This window comes from Gavia stellata, chromosome 7 (assembly GCF_030936135.1).
Source record: "Gavia stellata isolate bGavSte3 chromosome 7, bGavSte3.hap2, whole genome shotgun sequence".
Lineage (NCBI taxonomy): Eukaryota > Metazoa > Chordata > Aves > Gaviiformes > Gaviidae > Gavia > Gavia stellata.
In genome coordinates this window covers 31,321,644-31,345,716 of record NC_082600.1, presented here as the reverse complement: position 1 = coordinate 31,345,716, position 24,073 = coordinate 31,321,644, and the positions used below count along the sequence as shown (strand labels likewise).

The following is a 24,073-nucleotide window of genomic DNA, read 5'->3' as shown; positions in this document are numbered from 1 at the left end:
TTGTTCGGCTAAACATAAGAGCTTGAATGCCAAGCAATGCCTTAGAAAAGAAGCATGGTATTAAAACCAGAACTGCTCTGTGGTCTTACTTATTTCTTCAGGAAAAATGAAATTTATGGAAGTTACTTGTAAATAAGCAAGACTGCATCAAAGATACCTGATCTCTAAAAGCCAAATTCTTTTTATAACTGAAACAAGATTATATCCGTAAGATTCATCTCAATCATAGTTCACACATTTCAGCATTTGGCACAGAACAGGTATTTACGCAGATAAAGTCTATCTCCCTGATCCTACTTATTTACCCACTGTGCTATATAGAACAGACGAAGACCTGCAATGTTAAGTCACAGACCTTGGTGCATCCAGCCCAAACATTTCTTACTAGTTTCCTTGTGGCAGCATACAAACGTTTTCTTTCTGTTATGGAACTTCTTAGAGCTCCTCTGCTATTGGGTAAAATGACTAAGACAAATCTTAAGTGAAGAAAATTAGCTTTATTTATGTAAATTAGAAAAATGAATTGTTAATTCTGTACAATTTACAATTATATTTATATACAAAACTTATAATAAAATACAGTACATCACACTTTTCCTGAGTCACAGTATGTTTCTCAGTTCTATAATTTTTTTTTTCTTTCTTTTAAAGTAATTAGATTCAAGAGGAAATACTATCCTCAGTTTGATAGTGTTTGGTTTAGATAATACTGGTATTAAGAAAGAAGTCAATACACTGTGTATAGAAAATACTTTATAGCCATTGCAATTTTGATAGTTACTTTTCTATATTAAAATATGTTCCTTGATAAAAATGTTAATTAAATACTCCTTATTATGAGTTTGTTGCACTTTATTTGACACAAGACAAGCTGACTTCAAATATGCCCATCTCTCATTGCAGAGATACATAAATTTAGGTGAGTTACATGTATATATAACCGATCATTTAAAGATCGGGAAACATACATCCAGATAGAGCAGATGTCTGAATCGAGGCACAGTGTAATAAAATCGCTGTCCTATCCTGGACAAGATATGTAAGCTTCAATTGCCTGGCTAGCCTAATACAAAATTAACACAAGTATACATCCTGGAAAGTGAGACTACCTCAACCAGCAAGGCACCACCTGCAAATACTTACGTATGCATAATAGTCCCACTGTGTAAAGCACTATGGAGTCCTCAGTGAAGAAGCATTGTAGAGCTGTATTTAACAGCATTTGCTAAATCTTGACCAGCTCAGAAGTTGTTAGGATTAAAGCTATCAATATTACCTGTACTGAGTTGAATTTTTTGAGATCAACAATAATCTACTGTAAGGCTTACAAGGATATTTAATCTGTTTACTTAATGATGCAGTGTGTTAAATTAGTAATTAGGGTAGATTACAACCTGCAAGTAAATTTATGGCCCAGTTAAATCCAAAAATCAATCAGGGTAACTTATTGACAAACACTGATATAAAACAAAAGTAATTTTACTTAATGGCTAAGTGTGGGCTGCTCCTAAATATATTTACGGTAAAGTTCACTATACTTTTTTAATATAGGCATCGGCATTTCTGGTATTTTAGTCCAAAATAATCCAAAAATACAGATTAGATGACCTCTGATAGATTTATTGATCATGTTTAGAGATGTTTAAGAAGTCTTACACTAACAGAAAGTTATCTAGAGATTTGCTTTCTCTTAAAAACTTCCTGTAATACGTCAGTGCAAACTGAAATATATGAGATCAACTCATAGCGATCCTACTCTGATTAGAAATTAAAAGGGACAGTTTTTGCTGTTGATATCAAAGTGCGTAAAATGACAATAGGAGACTTTAAAGAAAATTGGTCTTTAGCTGAATGCTTGAACATTTCCCAGGATTCTTTGCATGTTTAGCAGTCTTCACTTTGATGCCTTCTTGATTGCCTTTTACAGCTGACTCAAGCCTGGCTTTCATAGTTGGAGAGGAAGCCATTAGTTTTTTAAAAACTGATGAGTACTGTGGACCAATCTGCATCAAATTTTGCAAAGCAAACTCATGTAGGTTTTTTGCGGAGTTTGTAGCAGAAACCAGGGCATTTTCATCCAAAAGAAAGGAAATAAGGATGGGAAGAAGGCAGGCCACCAAATGAGCACCTATAAACATTGAAAACACAACTTAAACATACACTTTTTAAACACAGCTTCAAATTCTAACTTGAAGTATTTCTCTAAGTTAACATTTAACACAAACTATCAACCTGCAAATGTTATTTGAACTGTACGGTAAAAAGCACCAACATTCTTGTTAGCAATTCTCTTAGCAATTATTGTTCAGGCCTGGATTCCTAGTGGTTGTTTTGTTTTAATTTGTTACCTATGGCAACTTTCAGCACATCTAACGCTTTGGATACTAGTAATGGAAGTAACTTACGGTGCTCTTCCTCAGTGGTGGCTGTAAGAGCTGTAACCACCTTTATTCCCTCCTGAATGACCTGAAGTTCAGCAGCATTTTCAGGTTTTACTTTTTCTGTTTCCTGCAGTTTTCCCACAATGGATGGTGCTAAAGAATGAATATAAGGATATGACACAGTTTTGTTTGGATGCTGAAAGATGGAGTGCAGCAGCTGGTAGCATTTATACTGTACCTAAAGGGAAAATCAAATTTGCAGTTACAAAGTGTTAAAAATACATGTCAGAGTGTTTTAAAACTCACAGATTGTCAGATAAAATTTTAGGGAGGAGGAAGAATCTGCCTCACAGCTTGAAAAGTCATCAGGTTGCAGGCTTCTAATGCATAATACTTTACAGGAGCATTATAACCTGCAATCAAATTATTAAGAGAAACTAGATCATGCTTCCTGTTTCTTTCCACTGAGTCCTACAGCTCCCTGCATTTTTGAGTTAAGGAAAAAATACTATTTTTGTGAGAAGATTAAGTCTTAGCACTGTTTTGAAAATATACACTTTTTTTCAAAAAATGCAGCTGACTGAAAATAGGTGCTTAAAATGTAAGCGTTACCTCTGTCAAACTGTAAGCACAATTTTAAAAAGCCTCAAATGGTCCAAGTAGCTTGCATGCCATTGGAAGTCAATATACCTGAAACTGTCAAGTTCCTACATAATTTCTGAAAGGCTCAGATGCCTAAACACTTGGATAATATTTGCAAATGCATGCTACCATTTTCTTGCAGTCATATTTGGCATCCCCAGTTTCCTATCAGTGGAAACCAATGTTTATAATACTAGAAATGTATTAATATATAAAAAAGTACTTTCTTACAGCTATTTCTCAAGTTAAAGGTAACTTTGTTTAACTTTTTTTTAACTACATGAATATATGTAGAGAAAATGCAAGAAAACCAGTTTATAGTGAATTCTCGGTCAAACATGAAGTCTAATGCATGTTATTTTCAGAGCTGGACTTTCAGAGTGAGGAAGTCCCAACTCCTAGAAAAGCTATTTGTATTTGCAATGATAATAAATAATTTTTTTATACTAGGTTGGAACAAAGCATTCATCTAGTTCAATATGCTGCCTCCAGCAGTGTCCAGGAGCTGATGCTTATGGGACAGTAGAAGTTATGTAGTGGTACTCGCTCCAGCTCCCAAAGAACCACAGCTGAGGGATTTCTGTGACAAAATGCACTGCTGGACATGTTCTTGCTAACTTGTTCAAACTGTATTTTAAAATACAACGCATATAGTCAGGACAGAATTAACTGGAATCAACACACAGGACAAGTGAAACAATTGAACAGAAAATAAGCTAAAATCCATTTAATATGATACTGATATTCTTATAACTTCATCAGTACTTACAAGAGGATCTTTTGAGTCAAGTGTTATTTTAAACTTCTCAATACAACGCTTTTGAAGGCACTCTATGGTAGTAACTTCTGGACTGGTAGACATAACAAATACTGTAATAGCAGTAAGCAGGCTAACTTCATCAAGTCCGTGGAGAAGCCCATCTACTATCAATAAAGTAAGCAGTCTGTTAGATTTGCATTAAAAAGTAACTCTATGAATTCAAGTGTTACAAAGAGGTGGAATACAAATATCAATGTCTACGTTTCTTTCGGAATCTCTTTTTTCAGATACATGTCATACTCTGATGCACTGATATGGACTTTTACTGTAATAAAAGCCAAGGCCAAAATGGGAATTCAGGAGGGGTTATATGCATATTTAGAAATAGCAGCATACTCCTATTCCATTGTTCCTCTGTATAAAGTACAATAAATATCTTTGAAGAGCTGGTATGACATTTTAGGGTACAAGCTATTTTGAGAATTATATAAAATTTGCATTAAGAACATATATTCTTTTGCTATAACTTAAAAAACCAGCACTATAAACAAAAGTTCCAACAACAAATTACAACTTAGAGATTAGACATAAGGAATGATAAAAGTACTACAAACTTGGGAAGTTGAAGAAGCAGCACACAGAAAACTAACTTTAAGACAAAAATATTTTTTCTTGAACTACTGTTTTAATACCCTTTACTTCAATACAGAGACTAATTTTTTGTGGAGAAACTGCATGTAGTACAGCGGTCTTTTATGTTCAATGGTACACTGAAGCCATAACTCCAGTTTATTCCATCGTATCATGTAACTACATTGTGGCACTACATAATACAGGGGTAAGTCTGCAATCCCACATTTATACCTTTACAGATGATGTCTTCTCATATAAACTGTAGGGACAAGATTGCACTATAGTTTCAACAGTACTTGGTAGCCAGCTAATTCTCCTGTGACTCAGATATTAGTCTTTTTTTTAAGATGTGTATGAATTTAATTTAAATAAAACCAAACAACCTTTCACCCAAACATTTTTTGTTTTGTTTTTTAAACACACAAACCCAAAATTTGTGCTTACCTTGATCCCAACAGTCAAGCACTGTGACCAAAGCACTACGCAGAAGATCAGTCCAAGCAGTCCGACTCTTCTCTGCTCGAGCCATCGGAGAAGACAACAGTCCTTTAAGAGCTTGTAAAGATGCAGCAACCGTCATAGGTAGCTGGCCATCTTGCAATTTCACAGCAGTTTCTTTAAGTACTCCAATAATTAGGTACAAGATAGTAGGAAGAACTGAAACACTTCCTGTAAAACGCAGCAAATTAATTTCACAGAAGTTAAAAAAAATTCAGGTACCTTTTACATTAAAGAAAATCAAAGCGGTTTTCTCGGATTCTCTTTTTTATTCATAACTTACCATTTTTAATCACTTATGTGAATGGAGGAACTGGTAATTTGAAGAAAGATTTTAAATATCATGTGACTTGCTATAGCAAACATGGAGTCACACTGCTTAAGTGAAGTTAAACCTTTTCCTCTTTTAAATTAGCATTGTTTATCTTTTCTTGATGATTTTGTTATATAAAGTGTGGAATTACGTCATGTTCAGAGAAAAGCAAGAACAGAAAGATCAGAATCACTGAGGAGCAGAAGAAGAGAAGCTATGGAAGTATACGAAGTACTGAATAGTAGAAAACAAATTATGAGCATCTAAGCATATTTTGCAATGAAGACAATACAGTGAAGGAAATTAACAGGGTAATTTCAAAACTGGTAAGAGGAAATACTTTTCCCACATGATGTGTAGTTAGCCAAGGATGTCATTGCTCCAGGAAATCACTAGAGTCAAGAATTTAGTAAGATTAGTACAAAGAGGATCTCAGACTAAAAATGTGTAACAAAAATTCCTAGAATTATAGTAAAAACAAATATTTTAGAAAAGAGGAGACCTAAGGAGAGAAGCAGATTGTCCCACAGCCTACTGAACACATCTTCATCTCTCCCTGAGAATCTGATAGTTGACCTGTCAGAATAAGAGACTACTAAAAAAAAATACTAAAAAAATCACAGGAATAACTTGTCATAGCAGCTTTGCATATTCTTATGTCTTTGAATCTAATAGTAATACAGAATTCTGCACATATTGGAGACAATCTAGAAACCTGCATACTTATGTGTTGCTCCTATCTTAAGTTCTGATTCAGCAAAGCACAGTTAAGCATATGGCTTAATATGCTTATGGCCTTCCCTAATTAGGAAAATGCTTATGTTTTTAAGATTTTAATATACTGATGTTCGTGAAAGACCTGTTGAATAATGAGGGTCTCTGACAGATGCATAAATATTTTCTGAACCTGAGGACATCTACCTTCTATTTTTAAACAGCCAAGTCTCTGAAAATTGACTGTTGGAATTCAGCAGGAAATGCAGTTCATGAGCATCATTTATTTGAAAATTTTATTATGCATACATATCATGACAGGTGTCTGAAGTAAGAGACATAGTAGTCACAGGACTATAACTTAAGTCATCTATTAAAGGGGAAAAAATGATGCAATTCCACGTAGGAATTCTCTTCTCTTTGATTATATGAGTTGACTTTTGGAGATGCTTCCTTATTCAACTGACTGTATAAGCAAGCTTAAGCTCCTCATTCTAGTCACCTGACTTAAATGCTTAAGTTCTCTAGTGTAAACGTCCCATCTGGTCTGATCCTGCAAGCTGTTAGTTTGTGGAATAACTTGACAAAGCTATGTTTTCTCATAGCTTTGACAAATAGCTAAAGACAAAAAGAACTATGGGGAGAAAAGAAAAATCACAGATTATTTTTCATACGTGATAGTTGCCCTCAGATCTAAGCGATGCTATGTTTGTTTCCTTTTCCTTTGAACTGATAAATAATGAGCTGCAGATGGAAAAGAGAAATCATATCATCACCCTACAATGATAGCAAGAACTGCCTACTATTCCATTTGTAACAGAGAACAAATTAAGAAAAAAGAAGACATTTCGAGGACGGGTAAATGCAAAAATTTGCACGAAGTGTAACACAGGTACCTAAGATGGGAACAGAGGAGTAGGGCTTATAGGTGGTAGAGTGGTTTATAGGTGTGGCTGTAACAGTATTGAAAAATCATATGTATGAATATGATATTGGGGGATGGCAGGGGGGAACCATCTTAAAGTTTGGAGTCAATCCAAAATGAATCATGGGTAAAAGTCATCTAATCTGAGAAATCAACCATAACTCCTTACAGTGTCCTAATGTTCAAATGATGGCTTTTAGTGAAAGGTAACATAACATTTCCCTTTTAAATTTAATTTTTGTCTGCATTATAAATTCCAGAATAGACAATTCAAGTAGAATATAATCATGTAGCTATTGTATACTTCCCTGTACAAAATGAATCTATTAATTGCACTGCTACATGTGGGAGGATAAGAAAAACTACTCCTTTAATTGCTTCAGTTTTGTAACTTGTTTTGTAATCTGACAGTCAAGAAATAATTAGAACAGGAAATTGTCACAAGCGAATCAACAAAACTTGCTGCCAGTTTTATCCAGCTGAGAAAATTAGGTAATAACAAGGGGGCTCAGAAGAGCCCAATATTCTTTTAATAATCTTTCCTTGTGATGAAACAGCATACCTTCAGGAGAGCAGATTGCAGGAACATCAGAGAGAATAACTAATGCTGCTGCTACCAGTCTACTTCCATCTTCTGACAATAACAGATGTTTTCCAGATTGAACTGCAGGGCTACAAGTTAATTTAGGGTTGAGCTGGGGAAGCTGTCTGACAAGAATACAAACACACAACTCGAGTGTTGCGAAGACTAATGATTTCCCAGGCACCAGTCCTCCTGTATCTTTGCCTTCTCCAAATTCTGGTAACGTTTCCTTTTCTGCAGCACCATCATCAACTAAAACAAAAAGAAGAATATGGCAGAAATCTGCAGGCTGTACTTTGTTTCCAAAAAGTTTAATTCTTAACACTGTTTCATCATCAAGACTATCACCAAGTGATAATCTTCATATATATATATATGTGCATGCATACGTATATTCAAAGTTCTACTGACAAACATTCATCCTTCTGAATAAGCAAACTATGCACTGATTGTCGAAAGGCAAAAGTGCGTGCAGTAGGTTTAGACATACAATGTGCTGAGGCACCATGCCAATATGATGTCACCTTATATAAGTGTTTTGTTTCTTCTCCCAGTTTTTTTCTTTTAGGAAAAGAACTTTAGGAAGTTAGAGTAACTAGTAGAGTCTGGCTTGTAACAGCTATGTGTGCCCAGTCTCTCCATTGCTCTACTGCAGCTGATCCCAGCTTTTCACTAAGACTCCTCTCTCCCTGACACCACACAAGACTATACCAACTGCAGTTTCTCCAGTCTTCCTCCTCAATTCACACCCTCTAGTCACCGCCAAAACCACTGGCTACCTATCATACCACCCCAATTTCTTATGTCAGGCACCTAGACCGACTTAAGTAAACCAGGATTAGTCACCAACTGTGAAACACTTCAATTAAGATGCATCTTAGAATATCACTGTCAAGAAACAAGTTTTCCAAGAAAGAATTGCTTTAATCCTGATAATATGTATCCAACATCTCATACATTACTGTACCTTCTGCACTCCTCCGTTTTTCCTTCACATGTTCCTGAGCTGCAAAAAGAATCAACCGAACCACTTCAAGGGCAGCAAGCTGAATATCAGGTGATTCTCTGGTCAGTATCAGTCGATGCAAAACATTCAGCAGCTCTACACCCAGCTCCTACAGTAAGAAAAATGCTTAATATATCCCCATTTTAATGCAGGAATTTTGGAAACTTGTTAATACTTGTTAAAGCCAACAGTATTACTCTTATTAATCTCACTAAGGAACACAGTATAATTGATACAGTCACAGGAGTTGGCATTTTCTTCAACATCTAGTTCCTAGCTCCCAGTAGCAGCAGTCCTGCTCAATTCTCCCAACAAAATATTAATCACGGTAATTTAGAGATAAGTCACTTAAAACGACTAAAAAAATCCCAAGTAATCTTTACCTTACAGCTTTTTAACTCTTGAAGGTGGGGAAACTACATTGTACCCCTCCTACAGTATATGCATTTCCTTGGAGAGGGCACTAATAGTCAGCAGAAATTGGGCATGTCCACAGGACTTACCACTTTTGCTGTGTTAGACAATTGCATGGTGCACAGGATGGTATAAAGCTTAGTTTAAAGAAAAAAAACAAAAAAAAGGAATTTTGAGGTTACTGCTTCTTTTTAGGAGCACTGGTGTGTTGTGGTTTTTTAGTTTTGCTTTTTTTTTTTTTTTATACCACTGCTTTTGTCCAGTTTCCTTTCATCATCTTCAATATTTACAACATCATTAATTGAACTGTTCCTTGACAGAGAGAGTAAGAGAACTTTTTTTCATGGAAATCTGTCTTTACCTGGCTCTCATCCTACTTATCTAATTACTCCTTCCTGAAGAAATGTCCTCAAGTTCTCTGGCCCTCACTGTCTTCTTACAGGTTCCATGTTATGCTCTTTTTCTCTCCTCCCTCTACAGCTTTGGATTTTGGTAAAGCATATAATTCACCTACTACTTATGTGTTGAAGATTCCTGAATATGCAATAGAGACTAGAGACGCTGTTCAAACTAAAATTATGCCTTAATTCTGGGGGGCTTTTGATCATTAAGACATTACCTGATGACCACCTATTTTAGACCTTGGCCACGGAACATCGAAGAGTGTCTGTAGGGCACGTAAGCAGGCAATAATGTTCTCCATTGCTGCATCTGATCGAGGAGAGCAGAGAAATTCCACACTAATTCCTGTAGGCATCAGAAGAAAAAACCCATATGTGCTTGAAATTTTAAGAAGTAATTTTGTCAATTACTAAGTAACCTAACAGTAGGTTGCGAGGACACAGAAATAGCATACGCATTTTATATTAAGTGAATTGATCTCCTATTGCTAATATCTTGGGGCAAGGACTCTGTTTCCCTCATAACAATTAAAGTACTTCAGCTTCTAAACAGTATAAGACATGATTATAACTGGCTATTAACGTAAAAAAGAGCAATTCTTGAGTAAAACACTGAACTCTAGGTCCAATGAAGAAGCAGACAATTCATAATGAGTATATAGCAGAATATTTGCCTAATCACACTGATTTATGTAATAGAAGGAAATAATGGAGAAACCAATAATAGTTCACAAACTCAAAGGCTGAGGCTTTATCATCCTATTTTACAAAAATGCGAAAGATTGCAGCTACCGCAGTTGGATCACCAGCAATAAGTAAATTACATGAAGCCTAAGTTTGCAAATCCTAGAGCAGATAAAAACAATCACTTTTTTCTGAGCTTTCAGGACTCTTCAGATTAGATTTTATGACATTGGACATAAAATTCATATAAATTGTGATCCATATTCTCATCGCAGTTGTACAGCTGTAATTCCAAAATGTATGATGACTTGGGAAACTGATCCATGTACACTAAAGAACAGCTGTGCAACAGAAAGAGTTGTGTTTTAATGTTCTTTCAGTTTCCTTGTAGGAAGTGAAAATGAACAAGTGGAATATGTTCAGAAGCAGAATAAACAAGCCAGGTGTCCATGGTAAAGTATATGAAATTTGAAGCACTAATCCAGTAGTACAGGAAGCAGGGGAAACGAGCAGCTTTTGTATCAGAGGTCCCACTTTTAACTGAGGGAGCAACAGAGTTCAAAAGGAAGCTGGGTCTGTGCAGGAAGACTGGGATTCAAATGAAGCCATATGCATCTGGGTGATACAAACCCATTCCAAAAAGGGATTACAAAAGAAGGCTACAAAAGAGACACCAAAGAAAAAAATACAACCAGAAATGCCTAATTGTGTAGATTTAGAGAACTGTGACTGAATTCAACTGCCTGATTAGTCTCTCCAGTAGCGAAGCCTTAAACAGAGCTTTTTGTGAACTTAAGGAAACACTTTTTTACCGTGAAGGTGACTGAGCACTGGCACAGGTTGCCCACAGAGGTTGTGGAGTCTCCATCCATGGAGATATTCAAAAGCCATCTGGACGCGGTCCTGAGCAACTGGCTTTAGGTGGCCCTGCTTGAGCAGGGCATAGTGGACAAGATGACTTCCACAAGTCCCTTCAAACCTACACACTATTCTGTGATGTGGAACTGTACTTCAGTGATGCTAAATCATATACTCTGTAATTGTAGCGCTATGACCACAATAAAATCCACCCTTAAACTTGCATGTTTATGAGCAGAGCAGTAAGCACTTGTTTAGGACTTGTTTAGTTCACACTGAGTGGTTTTTGTACTACATTTTAGAAAACACTCTACAATTTTCTCACTAGGACTTAAAAAAATGCAGAGTCAGAAGAATTTTAAGAGATGCATTATTCAACAATTCAGTTAAATGTGAATAATTAAATATTTGTTTGCTAACAGTTTTATCTATTAAAAATGACATTTTGGTTTATAGCATCTAGACAGATTATGCACTCACTAACCCAAGATAAGATGAAATCTGTCAGTATTCACATCCTCAGGAGATTTCACCAAGGGCCTGGTAGAAGAATCTTGACACATTGTAGTTGGGGTGACAGGTCTAGAGAGATTAGTAACTCCTTCATCTGGATCAACAACAAGGAAACCTGTGCTAGTAAGCCATAATGCTGTAGCATAAAGTATCAGTGCCCAGGAGTTGTAGTAATGAGGTCTGGCATTCTCAATGGTCTCTGCTGTATAAAATGTACCACCTACAGGAAAAGAAGTCACAGTTTTAGGGACATCATTTATTTTCAACTACTGTATTTTCTCATTCTTCTAAAAGGGGATTCTTTTTACTGAAATTACATTTATCATATTTTATGTATGACTTTTTTTAAAAAAAATGTTCAATATTAAAATTCAGGCTAATGAGAGCACTTCATTTATAGGATAGAATCCAATACAATTACCTTTATCTTCTTTCAACCATAAAATTATCCAACAAACAAGAATATCAAACAAACTACTTTTCACATCAGTGAAACCTCTGTTCTCAAAAGCAGTCTTTATCTTTACATAGCTACACAAGTATGCGTATTCTCTATACAATTTAATCTTACTGTGATCTTAAGACTAGTCAGCTAGGACATTAATGATGTGCACTTATGAGTGACTTATGAAAATACAACTGATTTGCCTTCTTACCTTCAGCAGGTAGTTGCGATGCATATTCTGAAGGCAAAGTTAAGAGAGCAAAATCCTGAAGTGCAGCAAGCCAGAGCTTGCTTAGTGTTCCAAGATCTGCCTGTACTAAGTCCAGAAGTCCATTGCCTGAAGATGTTAAATCTCCGTAGCTTTCTTCTGCAGAGTTTGCAATTTTTAAACAGTAATTGTGTGCATCACTTTGATTTTTCTGCTTTTCAACTGCAACTATGTAAACCTGTTTATAGATTTGGAGAGAGATTTACAAATATTAACACTTGGAAAACTACTGGGATCATTAGCATGACTGCCTGTTGAACGGGCATGAGGTTTCCTAGAATTTCTTCCTGCTTCAAGTCCAGTAGGCATGGGTAAACAAGCACTTATTTTCTAAACCTTCTGAAACGACTCCCCCAGCTAATCTTCATGTTAGAGTCCCAATGAAGGGAAACCTACTAAAATTCCTAACCATAGCTGCAGTTAACTTCCCTGTTCTTAAAAATTAATATATTCCTTGTCCAGCTTCAGCTTCCAACCATCAAACCCTGTTATAGTTATAGCCACAAGACTGAAGAACTTATTATCAAATAATATGCCTATAAACATGATCCTGAAATCACAGTCAAATCATTCCTAAATCTTCTTTTAACTGAAATGATATATTGCACTTGCAACCAACTTCTCAAAACTATGTACTACCCTGTGTTAGCAGTAAAAAATGAAGAGTACAGTCTTGCATCATTTGCAAACTTCGGGTGTTACCATCAATAAGTTAACTTCATTGTGAGAAGGTTAATTTCCCTAGATGCCTCTCTAGTTATTGAAAAAGATAGGCTTGAGAATGTTTCAGACCAGCAGCCCTCTTTAGTCTCTCCAAAATACCCCAGAGGGAAGCTGCTCTTCTCAACTATAAAGGAGACATAGGAGACCTGTTCAACTAATCTAAAGTTAGCTTTTGTGAATATCTGTCTCCTGCAATTATGATTTCTGTATCTTCTTCAAGTTTGCTAGTTGTACTGGGTCGACCCAGGCCAGCAACTAAACACCCACCAAGCACCTCTCTCACTCCTCCCCACAATAGGATGGGGGAATTCCTTCAAATTCTGGAAACAAGAAATAGGTAAGAACCTAAGTGAGAAAGAACTGCCTAGGGCTTAAGTGAAATATTTGTAAATTACAGGCCACAAAAGCTTATCCCCAGTTTACTTTGTCATAGTTTCTCATGTCTGAGAGCCAGTAGAAAGTTATACAGAGTTTGCTTTGAAGAATTCTAGTGATCTTAATTATAGACTGGAAAAATCTTCAAATCTTCACTTCTTACAGTTGAGCCTCACATCTAGTCTGAATTTTGTCTCAGCTTCTGACCAGTGATAGGTTATTGTTATATACCATTAAAAACCTTTTCTCCATATAATAATTTTAAATTGATGACAGCACCTTATCTTTGCCTATTAAATAGACTGATGTATTTAAATCTCTCAGTGTAAGCATGTTTTCAAGATTTTTATTCCCATGTGCTAGCTTTTCTCCAATGGCTTCCTTATTTTGCCAATATCCTTTCTCCAGTATGGACACCAGAGGTTGGTAGTTTTTCTACTAATGTTCACATGAAAGCTATCTATTGCCTGCTTTCTCCTTCAGAATAGCTCTGTGGTTATACACAGAAATTTCACATTAACTACATAACATGCTCATATTTAGGTAGTTACCAACTGTCAGCATCCAAGGTCATTATCAGTGCTTCCTAAGACACATCTTCTAGAGATGACGTACGTTGTTCACATTTTTGATTTTTAAATATCTAATATTGCATTTACATGTATTAAAACACGCATTCATGTGAGCTGACTTTAAGGCAGTTAGCCAATGCAGTACTGAACTGACATTGTTAACTTACAAGAACTATCTGTAAGAAATTAAATGCCCATAGACAATGAGAAAAATGACAGCTATTTAAAATGGTACATTCAGTGGACCGTCACTATAGCCATTTATACCATGCCAATTTAAAATGAATATTGAAATATTAGAACATGTTAAGAAATTAATATTTCTTAAGTACTAGACATATTTCTTAATATGTAGAATAATGCAAACAGTTTAACTAGCAGTGCTTTTGTCAAGTTTACAAAGTTCATGTACTGTTTAGAGGTATCAAAGCAAAGCAAAGGACCAGCGACTTCTGTTTAATGAAGCATATAAGAAATTCCTGAAACCATTCTGTCTGAAAGGTTGTAACTCACCTACCAGGTATCAAGACTATCATTACAGAGCTGTTACACTAACCTCTGCCCAAGCCTTAAGCACAGCCAGTATCTCCATAGTTGAGGTGCTTTCATTATATTGTTGACTTTGTGCTTCTTTCCCAGCCTGCACTTTGACCAAAGAGGATACAAGCAACTGATGAACCCTCCGAAGGTCATTAAGATCACTTACTACACCACTTGCTATCCAGGCACTGCATACCTAGTGTTGTAAAACAGAAATAATGAGAAACAAGAGCCAAACACCACTGGATACTCTTTTTTCCATCTGCAAAATTATGAAAACCAGATGTAATTTCTACTGAGATACAGTTACTCTCGCATAATAAGCAATGTTAAATGAAGTTACAGTTTAGTATGCATAAGTAATGAAAGCCAAAAACATTAGAGGGATGTCATAAATACCAGCCAAAGTACCAACTGCTACAAAGTTTCTCAAAAGATTTTAAAGTGCATAAAATCTTTGAGTTGTTACAATATAGAGGTAACATGGGTGACATTATTTTGTGTGCACTGAGGATTTGAGGCTATATGATTTATTTCCTTTTTCTTCTGTGGCGTATCAAGCAAAAAGAAAATTTCAGAGGGTCTATTACCTAAGACTTCTGACTTTCAACACTTGCCTGACATGCTTTTGCTGTGACATCAGGGGGAGTTTCGGGAGCAAAGGCAGGCCTAAGTGCTGCTCCAACCTAAAGAGAAGTTATACAACATTTAATACATAGTGAGCGATTAACTAAATAATTACTTTTCATAAGCAGGCTTTGTTGCAGTTTTCCTTTATAAAGCATTTTCATTTTTCCACAGACTGTTTCAGTGAGGTTAAAGAGTAGGGAGACAGTTGCAGCCACACTTTTATTGTTTTGTTTTGTTTACACTGAAGACATGGTTCTCTTTGAGAGGGGTCTTCAAAGTTGATTCTATTTTTTGCACAGTCTAAAACTGAAACAGAAATGTCTTCCTTCCTGAACTCTTGACTTGATGAGAAGTCCTCAAAAGAAAAAACAATGTTCTAATCCATGAAAAACTTGCAAGACACCTAATGAGTGACATTTCCTTATTCATTCTTTACTCAGAAAGAATACAGATCTAAGGAAACAAACAGACGAAGTTGGCCAACTTTGCAAAGTGAAAGAAGGGGACAGCACAAACCCCATTTGCCTAATAAAGAACACACAAACATGTACTTACCAGGTTGCAAAGGTTTCACCTACTCTCACTGCTGAAAGCTATTTCACTACAGGCTAATGAAAATTTCCCTTGCTGCTTTAACTGATACCTGAAAACTCAGACTTAAGTCTGATGCTCTTTGGGATGAAAGTACAAAGTGTAGTACAAGTACTACAAATACAAGTTTGTGAAAATCAGTGAAAAGGAGTCGTTTTTAATGACAATTAATGGCAGTTTCTTAAGACCCCCTAAAGCTCAGACTTCATTTAAGGAACTTCTGAACAAGATTTCAGGAAACAACTACTTAAGTCTGGAAAATCTACATCCATCTATTTCTTGTTATTGTTATGGAAAAAAAAACTGACAAGAAAAAGACTAGATATTTAACTGCTTCACATCTCTTCAACTTCTATGAAACAGTTGATGAGAAGATCTCTGTACAGAAACACTTTAAGGGTAGTGAAGGTTAAAAGGAGAATTATTAGCTCTACTTTGACCTGCTTGATGGTTTTGGATAGCAAGGACAGATAGTGTATTTTTTTTCCCTTGGTATTTCCCGACTAGATCAAGGCACTTCTCCTTTCCCACAAAGAAGTGCCAGTAGAATAGAATTCTGATGGCAAAGGCAAGATCAAAGTGGGTTAGAATGTCTTCAGTGTCAGGATCTCTCCATTTCTTTGAGAGAAAGTGATCTGACTTTTTCAATGCCTGCTAGAAATTGAAGAACGGGAGACAGATGAGGCTTAACCCAGCTGCTTGTCATATTCAACGCAAGTGCAGTCTGGGATGCAAAATGATCAGGACATCATTTCTGTAGGTCTCAACCAAGACTTAACCGAAATAGATCTTGTGAGTACAGTCCATGCTTTTACCTCCTCTAGCTTATTTATTGACCAAGATCTCCTAATTTGATTTCTGCAGTGCAAAGGCTACTTGTTTCTAAGCTGTTACTAATATTTCTTGCAATACTTCCGCACTTTGAAACCAATCCTTTCCACAATGTTCTATTTTCTTTTTGCTGTATTCAAATCGGGAAGAGGGAAAAATGTGAAACTTGAAAAACTTTGGGGCTAAAACATATACCTACTGAAAAGATGCTTTCTAAGGAAGTTAAGTCCAAAGAAATTAATAATAGTTTCAGTAACAAACTAACTGAAACCCAACTCTAGCACTATGCACTGCAAAAAGCAAATTTCTTTTAGTGATTAACTGTAACTCTAAACTTTTCTAAGTTATTAGCAATGGTGCTTACATTGGCTTGATATTGTTCCAGAATTACATGACCTGGAAACTCTGGTTCTGGAACAGCTGCAAACTTCCGAACAACAATTAACAATGTTTGAAGCCCAGAAAGACGAAGTTGATCACTGTGATCTGTGGCAGCCATAAAAGCCATACGGATCAAGTCAGCTAAATGCAATACCAAAAAGTCATCTGAAGAGAAAACAGAAATTAAAAAAGAAAATAGTTTTATTAAATTTAGCTTTAGGCACAATATGTTTTATAAGACTGCTCCCAACATTTTCAAAATGTGTATTTTACATTTTATTGTACCACATATCAAGGATTCACTTAAGGCAGCTTACACATACAACATTCTAATCAGAGTAATTAAAGGTTTCAATGATTACAAACAACAAATTCGTGATTAATTTCATTAAGATGCAAACAGCTAACATTTATTTTAAGCATACTTTGCATTCTGTGAAATTCTTTCAGTGATTAACACATACCTCTTGAATCACGTTGTTTTCTTTCCTGAGCCAAAGTTATGTCAAAATGTGCACTGTCTGCATTTTCACACTGGCTTATAATTTTACAAACACACTCTGCAGCAAAAACTCTGGTAGACCATCGTGGATTACTGAAAGGATGGAACCTCTCATCACTGTCAGACGTTAATACAGATGCATCATCCACTTTGGCAGTTTCCTCTTCTTGAGTGGTATCTACTGAAGCTACTGTATTGAAATCTGTATTTAGGACACAGGGGGGAAAGAAAGAAGAAATGTAATATTCTTTCTTACTGTAACTGAAAACTACAGAAGGACTCATAAGAAAATCTCTTCAAAGTCCATCTCTAGCCTCCAGCTCACTACGATTCCCTTCAACCTTGGTGCCTCAAAGTAAATGCTACAATTAAAAATAAAATGTAACAAAACTAACTGCATTTGGTTGACATTACTTGCTAGAAGACAAGATCAATACCATGAAAGTAAATGAAGAACTGCAGTGAAAGAAATGAAAGAGAAAAAAAAAAACCCTTTTAAAAGAAGTGTGACACATTAGAAGCCAGTACCTTTCCAAATCAAAAAAATCCTGCACTGCATGTAAAAAAAAAAGAAATTCCTGCCCCCTCCCAATATTCAGCACAATAATTAATTTTATCTGCTCAGGAGTTTCATTATGATATAGTAGGCCTGCATAATTCCTATTATTAACAGAAGAGAGGGTCTGAATACGTTTCTTGTAGGTACTAGCACAGGATGCACAAGCTCAAATGTCTTCTGCATTTCCATTTGCGATATGGAAGTAAGTTAACATTAGGACTATAAATCAACAAGAATATGAACAGGCAAGACACACTAAAATGTTTACAAAAACTTGTTCAACAGGGAAAAGGCAATCAGAAGGGAGAAAGTCATATTCCTTCTGAAAGAACTAAGGTCCAGTGTTTCAATATGAAGGACAATGATACACTTCATAAACGTCAAACATTCAAGAAACAAGAATACTTTCCCTCAGTGACTTTCCCTGTACTGCTGCAAGCCTTATTTTCATTGTCTTCTGAAATACAGTGTATTGGAACTTACCAGCTGAGGCAGCAAGAACATCTTTGCAAAGCTTCAGCCAAAAAGAGAGCTTTTCAACTGCCATTGAAGTAAGCATATGAGTCAGAGTCTCTTTGATATCTTGGCACAATCTTTGATCCAACTCTTTGTCCAGCAAGCCCAGCAATGCCCCCTCCAGGCCTATTTCTCTGATGTTAACATCTGCTAAGAACAAAGTCTGTGAGCTGAATGCTGTACATCACAAAACTGCAGTCATGACCACAGAAACCCCACTGAAGTTTGCACACAGAGTATATTGTGAACAAGTGTCTAGCCCAGAAATGCTTTTGAAATAATAGTATTAGTTGCTTTAATACCATGTCTAAATCACCTGAATACAAAACAAACTTTGAACTTAAACATACTAACAACAGAAAGAAAGTTACCCCACGAAAAAAAAAAATCCTACTCTAAATTTCACAGCGTTACCATCACCATAGCATCTGAGCTCCTGAGAAAAAAATCATCTTTGGCTATCTGATTCCTCACACTGACTCATAAGGTAATACTAAAACAATGTTTTAACTTGAAAGGGAAGTTAAAGTTGTTCTCCAACAAAGCTCAAAACCAGACACATGGAAATAATTTGTTAAAAGAATATGACCAGTTTTTATTTGCCCAATATTACCGATTTTAAAAATCAGTAGTTTGATAAAATGGCTATAGTCTACCTTTTCGGAAAATTTCCAAATGAGCTTGAATTGAAATCCAAAGTGAAATCATTTATTACCACCGTCTCCTCAAAGGAAGGCATGTGAGGATGAACTAGTGATCATTCTCAGGCCTTTTAGCAAAAACCCCAAACCTTTAGGAAGTTAAAAATTCTAGGGATGCCAGCTGATCATTACTTAACTAGTTCTCCAAAGAGGTCAACAGAAACTTTCTTCAACAGGTTTTGTACACCTTCCCTCAATGACAGATTTTTAATTTAAGAGGTTTATGTGGGAAAATAAAATTATGAATATGCATGCAAAATGCAGAACTATGAAGCAGTTACTGCAACAGCTACTGGCTAGATAGGCTTAGGTTTCTCTGGAACTCCACCTGCATTTTCTCATTTAGTGACCCTTACTATTTACAGTATATGAAAAGCAATAGTATCTTCATTTTAGTACTAAGAAAGCGTCTGGATGCTTCCATAATTTGGTACTATATAGAGAACTGAAGCAGAAAACCTTTTTGAGTTAAAGATTTCAAGAACGTAGCAACGTTTTCATACTCATAGCAGAGTGTGTTTAAAATTCACTATCAATGTGTCAAGCTCTTTGATCTCAAAACTTCAATACATTACCCGGAGTAAAATCTTCTCTGCTCTCTTTAACTAATGCAACAGCATATTCTGATACCTCAGCAGCTTCTCTTTGCACAAGTTGACGTAAGCAAGCTACCACTGCTCGTCTCAATAATAAATATGAGCTACAGAGATTCACCTGAAACATGCAAGAAGGAACAGTGAGATGGCTAACAAACCTTTATAGCAATACCTCAGTAAGGCTGGTATTTTCTGAACAATTACAGTTATGACAAATCGGTCAAGTCAGTAAGCATGTAACTGATGCTATTTCGCTCAGGTTTTTTTGGTTTGGTTTTTTTGTTGTTCTTGTTTGTTTGTTTTGGTTTTTTTAACCCCAAATGAAAGGTTTTGCAAATCCTGTAATTGATTTAAACATATCAGTACTTTTAACATTTTCTCTCCAAAGGTAACTTCTAAGACTGGTTTGGGGCCAGATCCAACTCCCATCCGTATCAGTATAAAGACCCCCATTAACTTCAGTGACAGCTGAACTACAGGGTATATACAATGGGCTTGAAAAATCAATGGAAGAGAAAATTATTCAAATCATCCCCAGATGTAACTAGAGAAATGCCAATGTAACCAAGGGTGAGACAGTCAGTCAGGCTTTTAGTAAATCCAAACTCCATGCATGAAAGGAAGTTTATAAGAAAGGACAAAAAGAACACTGCTGCAATTTAATCACAAAAAATATTATATACTCAGATTACATTAAATTACGTTTTAGAGAAGGTGAGAGGAAGGGTGAGATATACCGGTGAATGTATCACACTGAGACAAGTCAGCTCTCCTGAGCAGTTTCTAGCAAAAAAGTTTATAGCATCACCATATTTTAACACCATCAAGCCAGTGTTTTTTATACTGAAAAATACATCATAACAGATTCATTATGACAGGAATAATGAAAAACACTTAAAAAACCCAAGACATAGCCTCAAGTTTTTTTGTTACAGTGGCGCTTTCCGATTTTTATTTGCTTGCTTTCAATTGTAAGAACATTCTGAAGGGGATCCCAAAGATAAAATGAACCAGCTGTATGGCCAGGCAAAATGGCTACACCAATATTTATGCAGCTTCTTTTAAATTAAGCTTAGGTCATCATCAAAAAAGTTATTCTCTACAACTAAGCAATTGTGTACCCTTAGCTGTCACCATCCTTAAAATAGACAGAGCTGAGTGTCTGCTGGAGGGAAACCTTGCTGTAAGGTCATGCTCCTTATTTATCAGCAATGGGTCTATACATGTTCGTCAAAATTACAAATACATATTTGTTAATGTACAGTTAAAAAGAACAACTTAAGGACAAAAAGACTAAGTGATACAGAATTTCAGCTTTGTTAAATTAACAAAACTAAGCTTCATCTTCTGAATTTCTATGCATGCACATCAATCTACAATACTAATGATTACATATTTAATACACACAAAGATACACTCTCTGCATAATTTTTCTAAAAGAAACCTGTCTCAAAACGTATGTCTGCAAGGTACTTTAGCTGAAACTTGAAAAACAACAAGTGAGGCCTTTAATGCAACATTTATGCAAGCAGGCTACACATTCTACTGGAAGTTGGACATGCATAAAGTGCGTGCTCATTTTTAATAGGGAAAAACCAGAGGATCCAATTCAGGCTACTGAATAATGCAAGATGCACATTTTTCATCTCTCTCATTCTCCCACATTCTAAGCAGGGGGCAGGACTAAATAAGAGATACAAAATGCAAGCATCACATACAAACTTAAATGAACAAACAGTTCCCTTTTCTGCTTAACACATTAAAAACAAAATTCTGCCTTGCTAAGCACATAAATGAAATGTATGTCTGCCATCTGCAGAAAGTTAGGAACAGTCTGGTTAGGATGACAATCAAATGTCACTTGACATGCTAAAAGAAATTACATTAAAATGGTTAAAAGGAAAAGATAAAAAATGAAATAAAAAACACCACGGCAAACTGCAAAAGTTTAGGATTAACAAGGCACAGGAACCTACCAACACAGAATTATCCAACAAGATTTCCTGCACAAAAACAAATGACAAACCAGTCATGACAAAACCAAAATATAGATATCACAGTGATAGCAACCACACATGGAGACCATTACATGAAATACAGCATATATTAAAATTCAGAATCTTATCTCAAACATACCAAAACTAATTTACTTAGTTCATTTATCTTATATTTAATGTTGAACACACTTAAATTGCAAACCAGCTGCCCCTAAAATTAGTACTTAAACAGCACCAAGACAACAGTGCAGCATAGTTATTGACATTGTATACTTACTGTGTTTCAAAGTATCTTTAATGTCTTGCAGCTGAAAACTGGTGTTCACTACATCATAAGCTTACACAGATAAGCTCTCTAGAAGTCTGGGCTCATATAAGTTAGCTTTAGAGCTAATGTTAGACATGATTAAAAGCATATGATTTCTATTCCACTGCAGCCAAGAATTTAACTGACAGGATAAGCATTACACTGTTAGATGCAAAGCCCTGTGAAAAAAGATCCAATTGACAAACAAGGAATACTTTCAGAGGCTGAAAAAAGGAAGCTAGATAATGACATGTACACAATTAAAAAAAAAAAAAAACGACACACAAAAAAATGAGCCAGGGAAGCTGCGTATTCATTGCCCAAGCCATGTTTTGTTAGTGCTAGCATAGTCACAAACTGAACGGTCTAAATATTTTGGGGACCTGAACCATCTCATGCTCTAGGGCGTGGGAGGACAGCTGGAGGAGGCAGCTTGCAGCTGCTCACAGCAATTGTGTTGGCATGCCTAATTCTACATTCATTTAAAAAAGAAAAGAAAGAAAAAGAAAATGTCTATTTCGGAATTTTAAAAAGGCAAGTTTAAAGACACAGAAATTTTCTGGAAACCTTGGGGAAAAAGGATGGAGAGGGGAGTTGGTTCAAATGTTACTAAAAAAAAAAAAATTCTTTGCACATTTCTTTTCATTATTTTATGAGTAAGAATTCGTGTTCCTATGGACAAAAGGGGAAAAGATCACTCATCTGATCACAGATTCTTTGCCTCTCCTGTTTTTCTGCCTTAAATAAAGAATGCGGTGGTGAATATCCACAGTATCTAGCGCTCAGCTTTTATACTCTACTTCCCCTTAAGACTTCGAAATGTCTTGCAAAGGAGGACAGTCCCACCTTGTTCTCCACTTGCAGAAATTTAAACTCATGGAGAATGAGTTGCTGAGGGTCACCTTGCAAGCCAACAACAGAGTCAAGAGCAGATTTCAGGTCCAGTCCAATAGTTTATTCTGCTTCCCTAGCGAGATGGTGATTTAGTGGGTGGAAACTATGTGGATGGATGGTGAATTTTACAAATGCAGAAGTCTGCTTGTGCAATGATCTTCTCACAGACCTGCAAAGCACACACTCAAACATTCTTTGTTTATGATACTCTTGAGAGACGTATTGACATTTACTGAATTGTCAGTATCAGCAACATTGACCATAGTTCTGTAACAAGCTCACGAGAATGAGAAAAGTTCATCCATGTAAGGACACTGACTTTGGTCGACTCCTCCCGCATGAAGTTCATGATCATTTCTGGGGTAGAGGTGAACACACACGTGTGTACAGATGCATGAACACACACACTCAAGCCATGAGCCATGCTTCTTCTTAATTGAGTAATTATTATTATAAAGTTCATAAAGTACTGTAAGAAGTACTTTGAGACAATTTGTAAAAACAATACTCAGTAATATCGTATAGACAAGACGACTTTATCAGGACATCCTCTTTATTAGTAGGTACTTATTCTTAGTTAGAGAGATCATACTGTACATGGAAGCAGACTGTCCATGGACTTAAATATGATCCCAATTCCTAATGCATCCTCTGAGCAAGAGTGTCTTATATGATTTGTTGTGATTTTATCAATGTAAAACTGTTTTACCCAGAGAAGAGAAAATCGTAGCTGGTATATGTTAAAAGAAAGAACACTTCAGATGAGTTCCAGTTCTTCTGCAACTAGTATATCTATGCCTAACACAATATAGGGCTGAGAGAGCTTCTCCTTCAATTTTTCCTGGCTCCCACAATCATGTTTCTAGTCAAAATGAATACAGATAAATGGAAGGAATCTAAACTTTATACAAAATCAACATATGGTTACTACTGATATACATGTGCTACCCAGGGGAAGATGTGAATAAGAACTGTGTTAAGATAGACAAAACAGATTAAAAAAACCCACCATACTTCATTGTCTGGTTTTTTTTGTTTCTCTCTCATTTACAGGGAGACTAGGTGGTCTTATGTTAAAAAAAATAAACCCCAAACAACAACAAAAAAAAACCCAACAACACCTAGCTAGCCCCTGAAAACCCACCAAGGCTAACAACTACCAGAAAATCATTTTTGCTTTCTTCATAGAACTAAGTGCTTGGGAACACCAGCTATTCAAAGACAGTGAGACTTTTGGGGAAAAAAACCAAACAAAACCCCAGCAAACAAACAAAACCCGCCACCTCTTTGTCAAATAGGACTGAAAAAGAGTTTTGTTTA

The 24,073-nt window shown here is 36.0% G+C and overlaps 1 protein-coding gene across 1 annotated transcript in view; it reads right to left on the bottom strand.

Annotated features, from left to right (window-relative positions):
* Positions 1 to 519: 519 nt before the first annotated feature.
* HEATR5A (HEAT repeat containing 5A) overlaps positions 520 to 24,073 on the bottom strand; it is a 57,082-nt gene continuing 33,528 nt past the window's right edge. The window contains exons 22-36 of the mRNA XM_059819991.1: positions 19,535 to 19,673; positions 18,226 to 18,405; positions 17,146 to 17,385; positions 16,665 to 16,846; positions 14,866 to 14,934; positions 14,265 to 14,444; positions 11,982 to 12,216; positions 11,297 to 11,545; positions 9,489 to 9,616; positions 8,417 to 8,564; positions 7,429 to 7,701; positions 4,861 to 5,085; positions 3,793 to 3,947; positions 2,406 to 2,619; positions 520 to 2,128 (exon numbers count right to left, since the gene is read on the bottom strand). Of these exons, the coding sequence (XP_059675974.1) occupies positions 1,827 to 2,128; positions 2,406 to 2,619; positions 3,793 to 3,947; positions 4,861 to 5,085; positions 7,429 to 7,701; positions 8,417 to 8,564; positions 9,489 to 9,616; positions 11,297 to 11,545; positions 11,982 to 12,216; positions 14,265 to 14,444; positions 14,866 to 14,934; positions 16,665 to 16,846; positions 17,146 to 17,385; positions 18,226 to 18,405; positions 19,535 to 19,673 (2,919 nt within the window). The 3' untranslated portion in view covers positions 520 to 1,826. The remainder of the gene's footprint in view (positions 2,129 to 2,405; positions 2,620 to 3,792; positions 3,948 to 4,860; positions 5,086 to 7,428; positions 7,702 to 8,416; positions 8,565 to 9,488; positions 9,617 to 11,296; positions 11,546 to 11,981; positions 12,217 to 14,264; positions 14,445 to 14,865; positions 14,935 to 16,664; positions 16,847 to 17,145; positions 17,386 to 18,225; positions 18,406 to 19,534; positions 19,674 to 24,073) is intronic.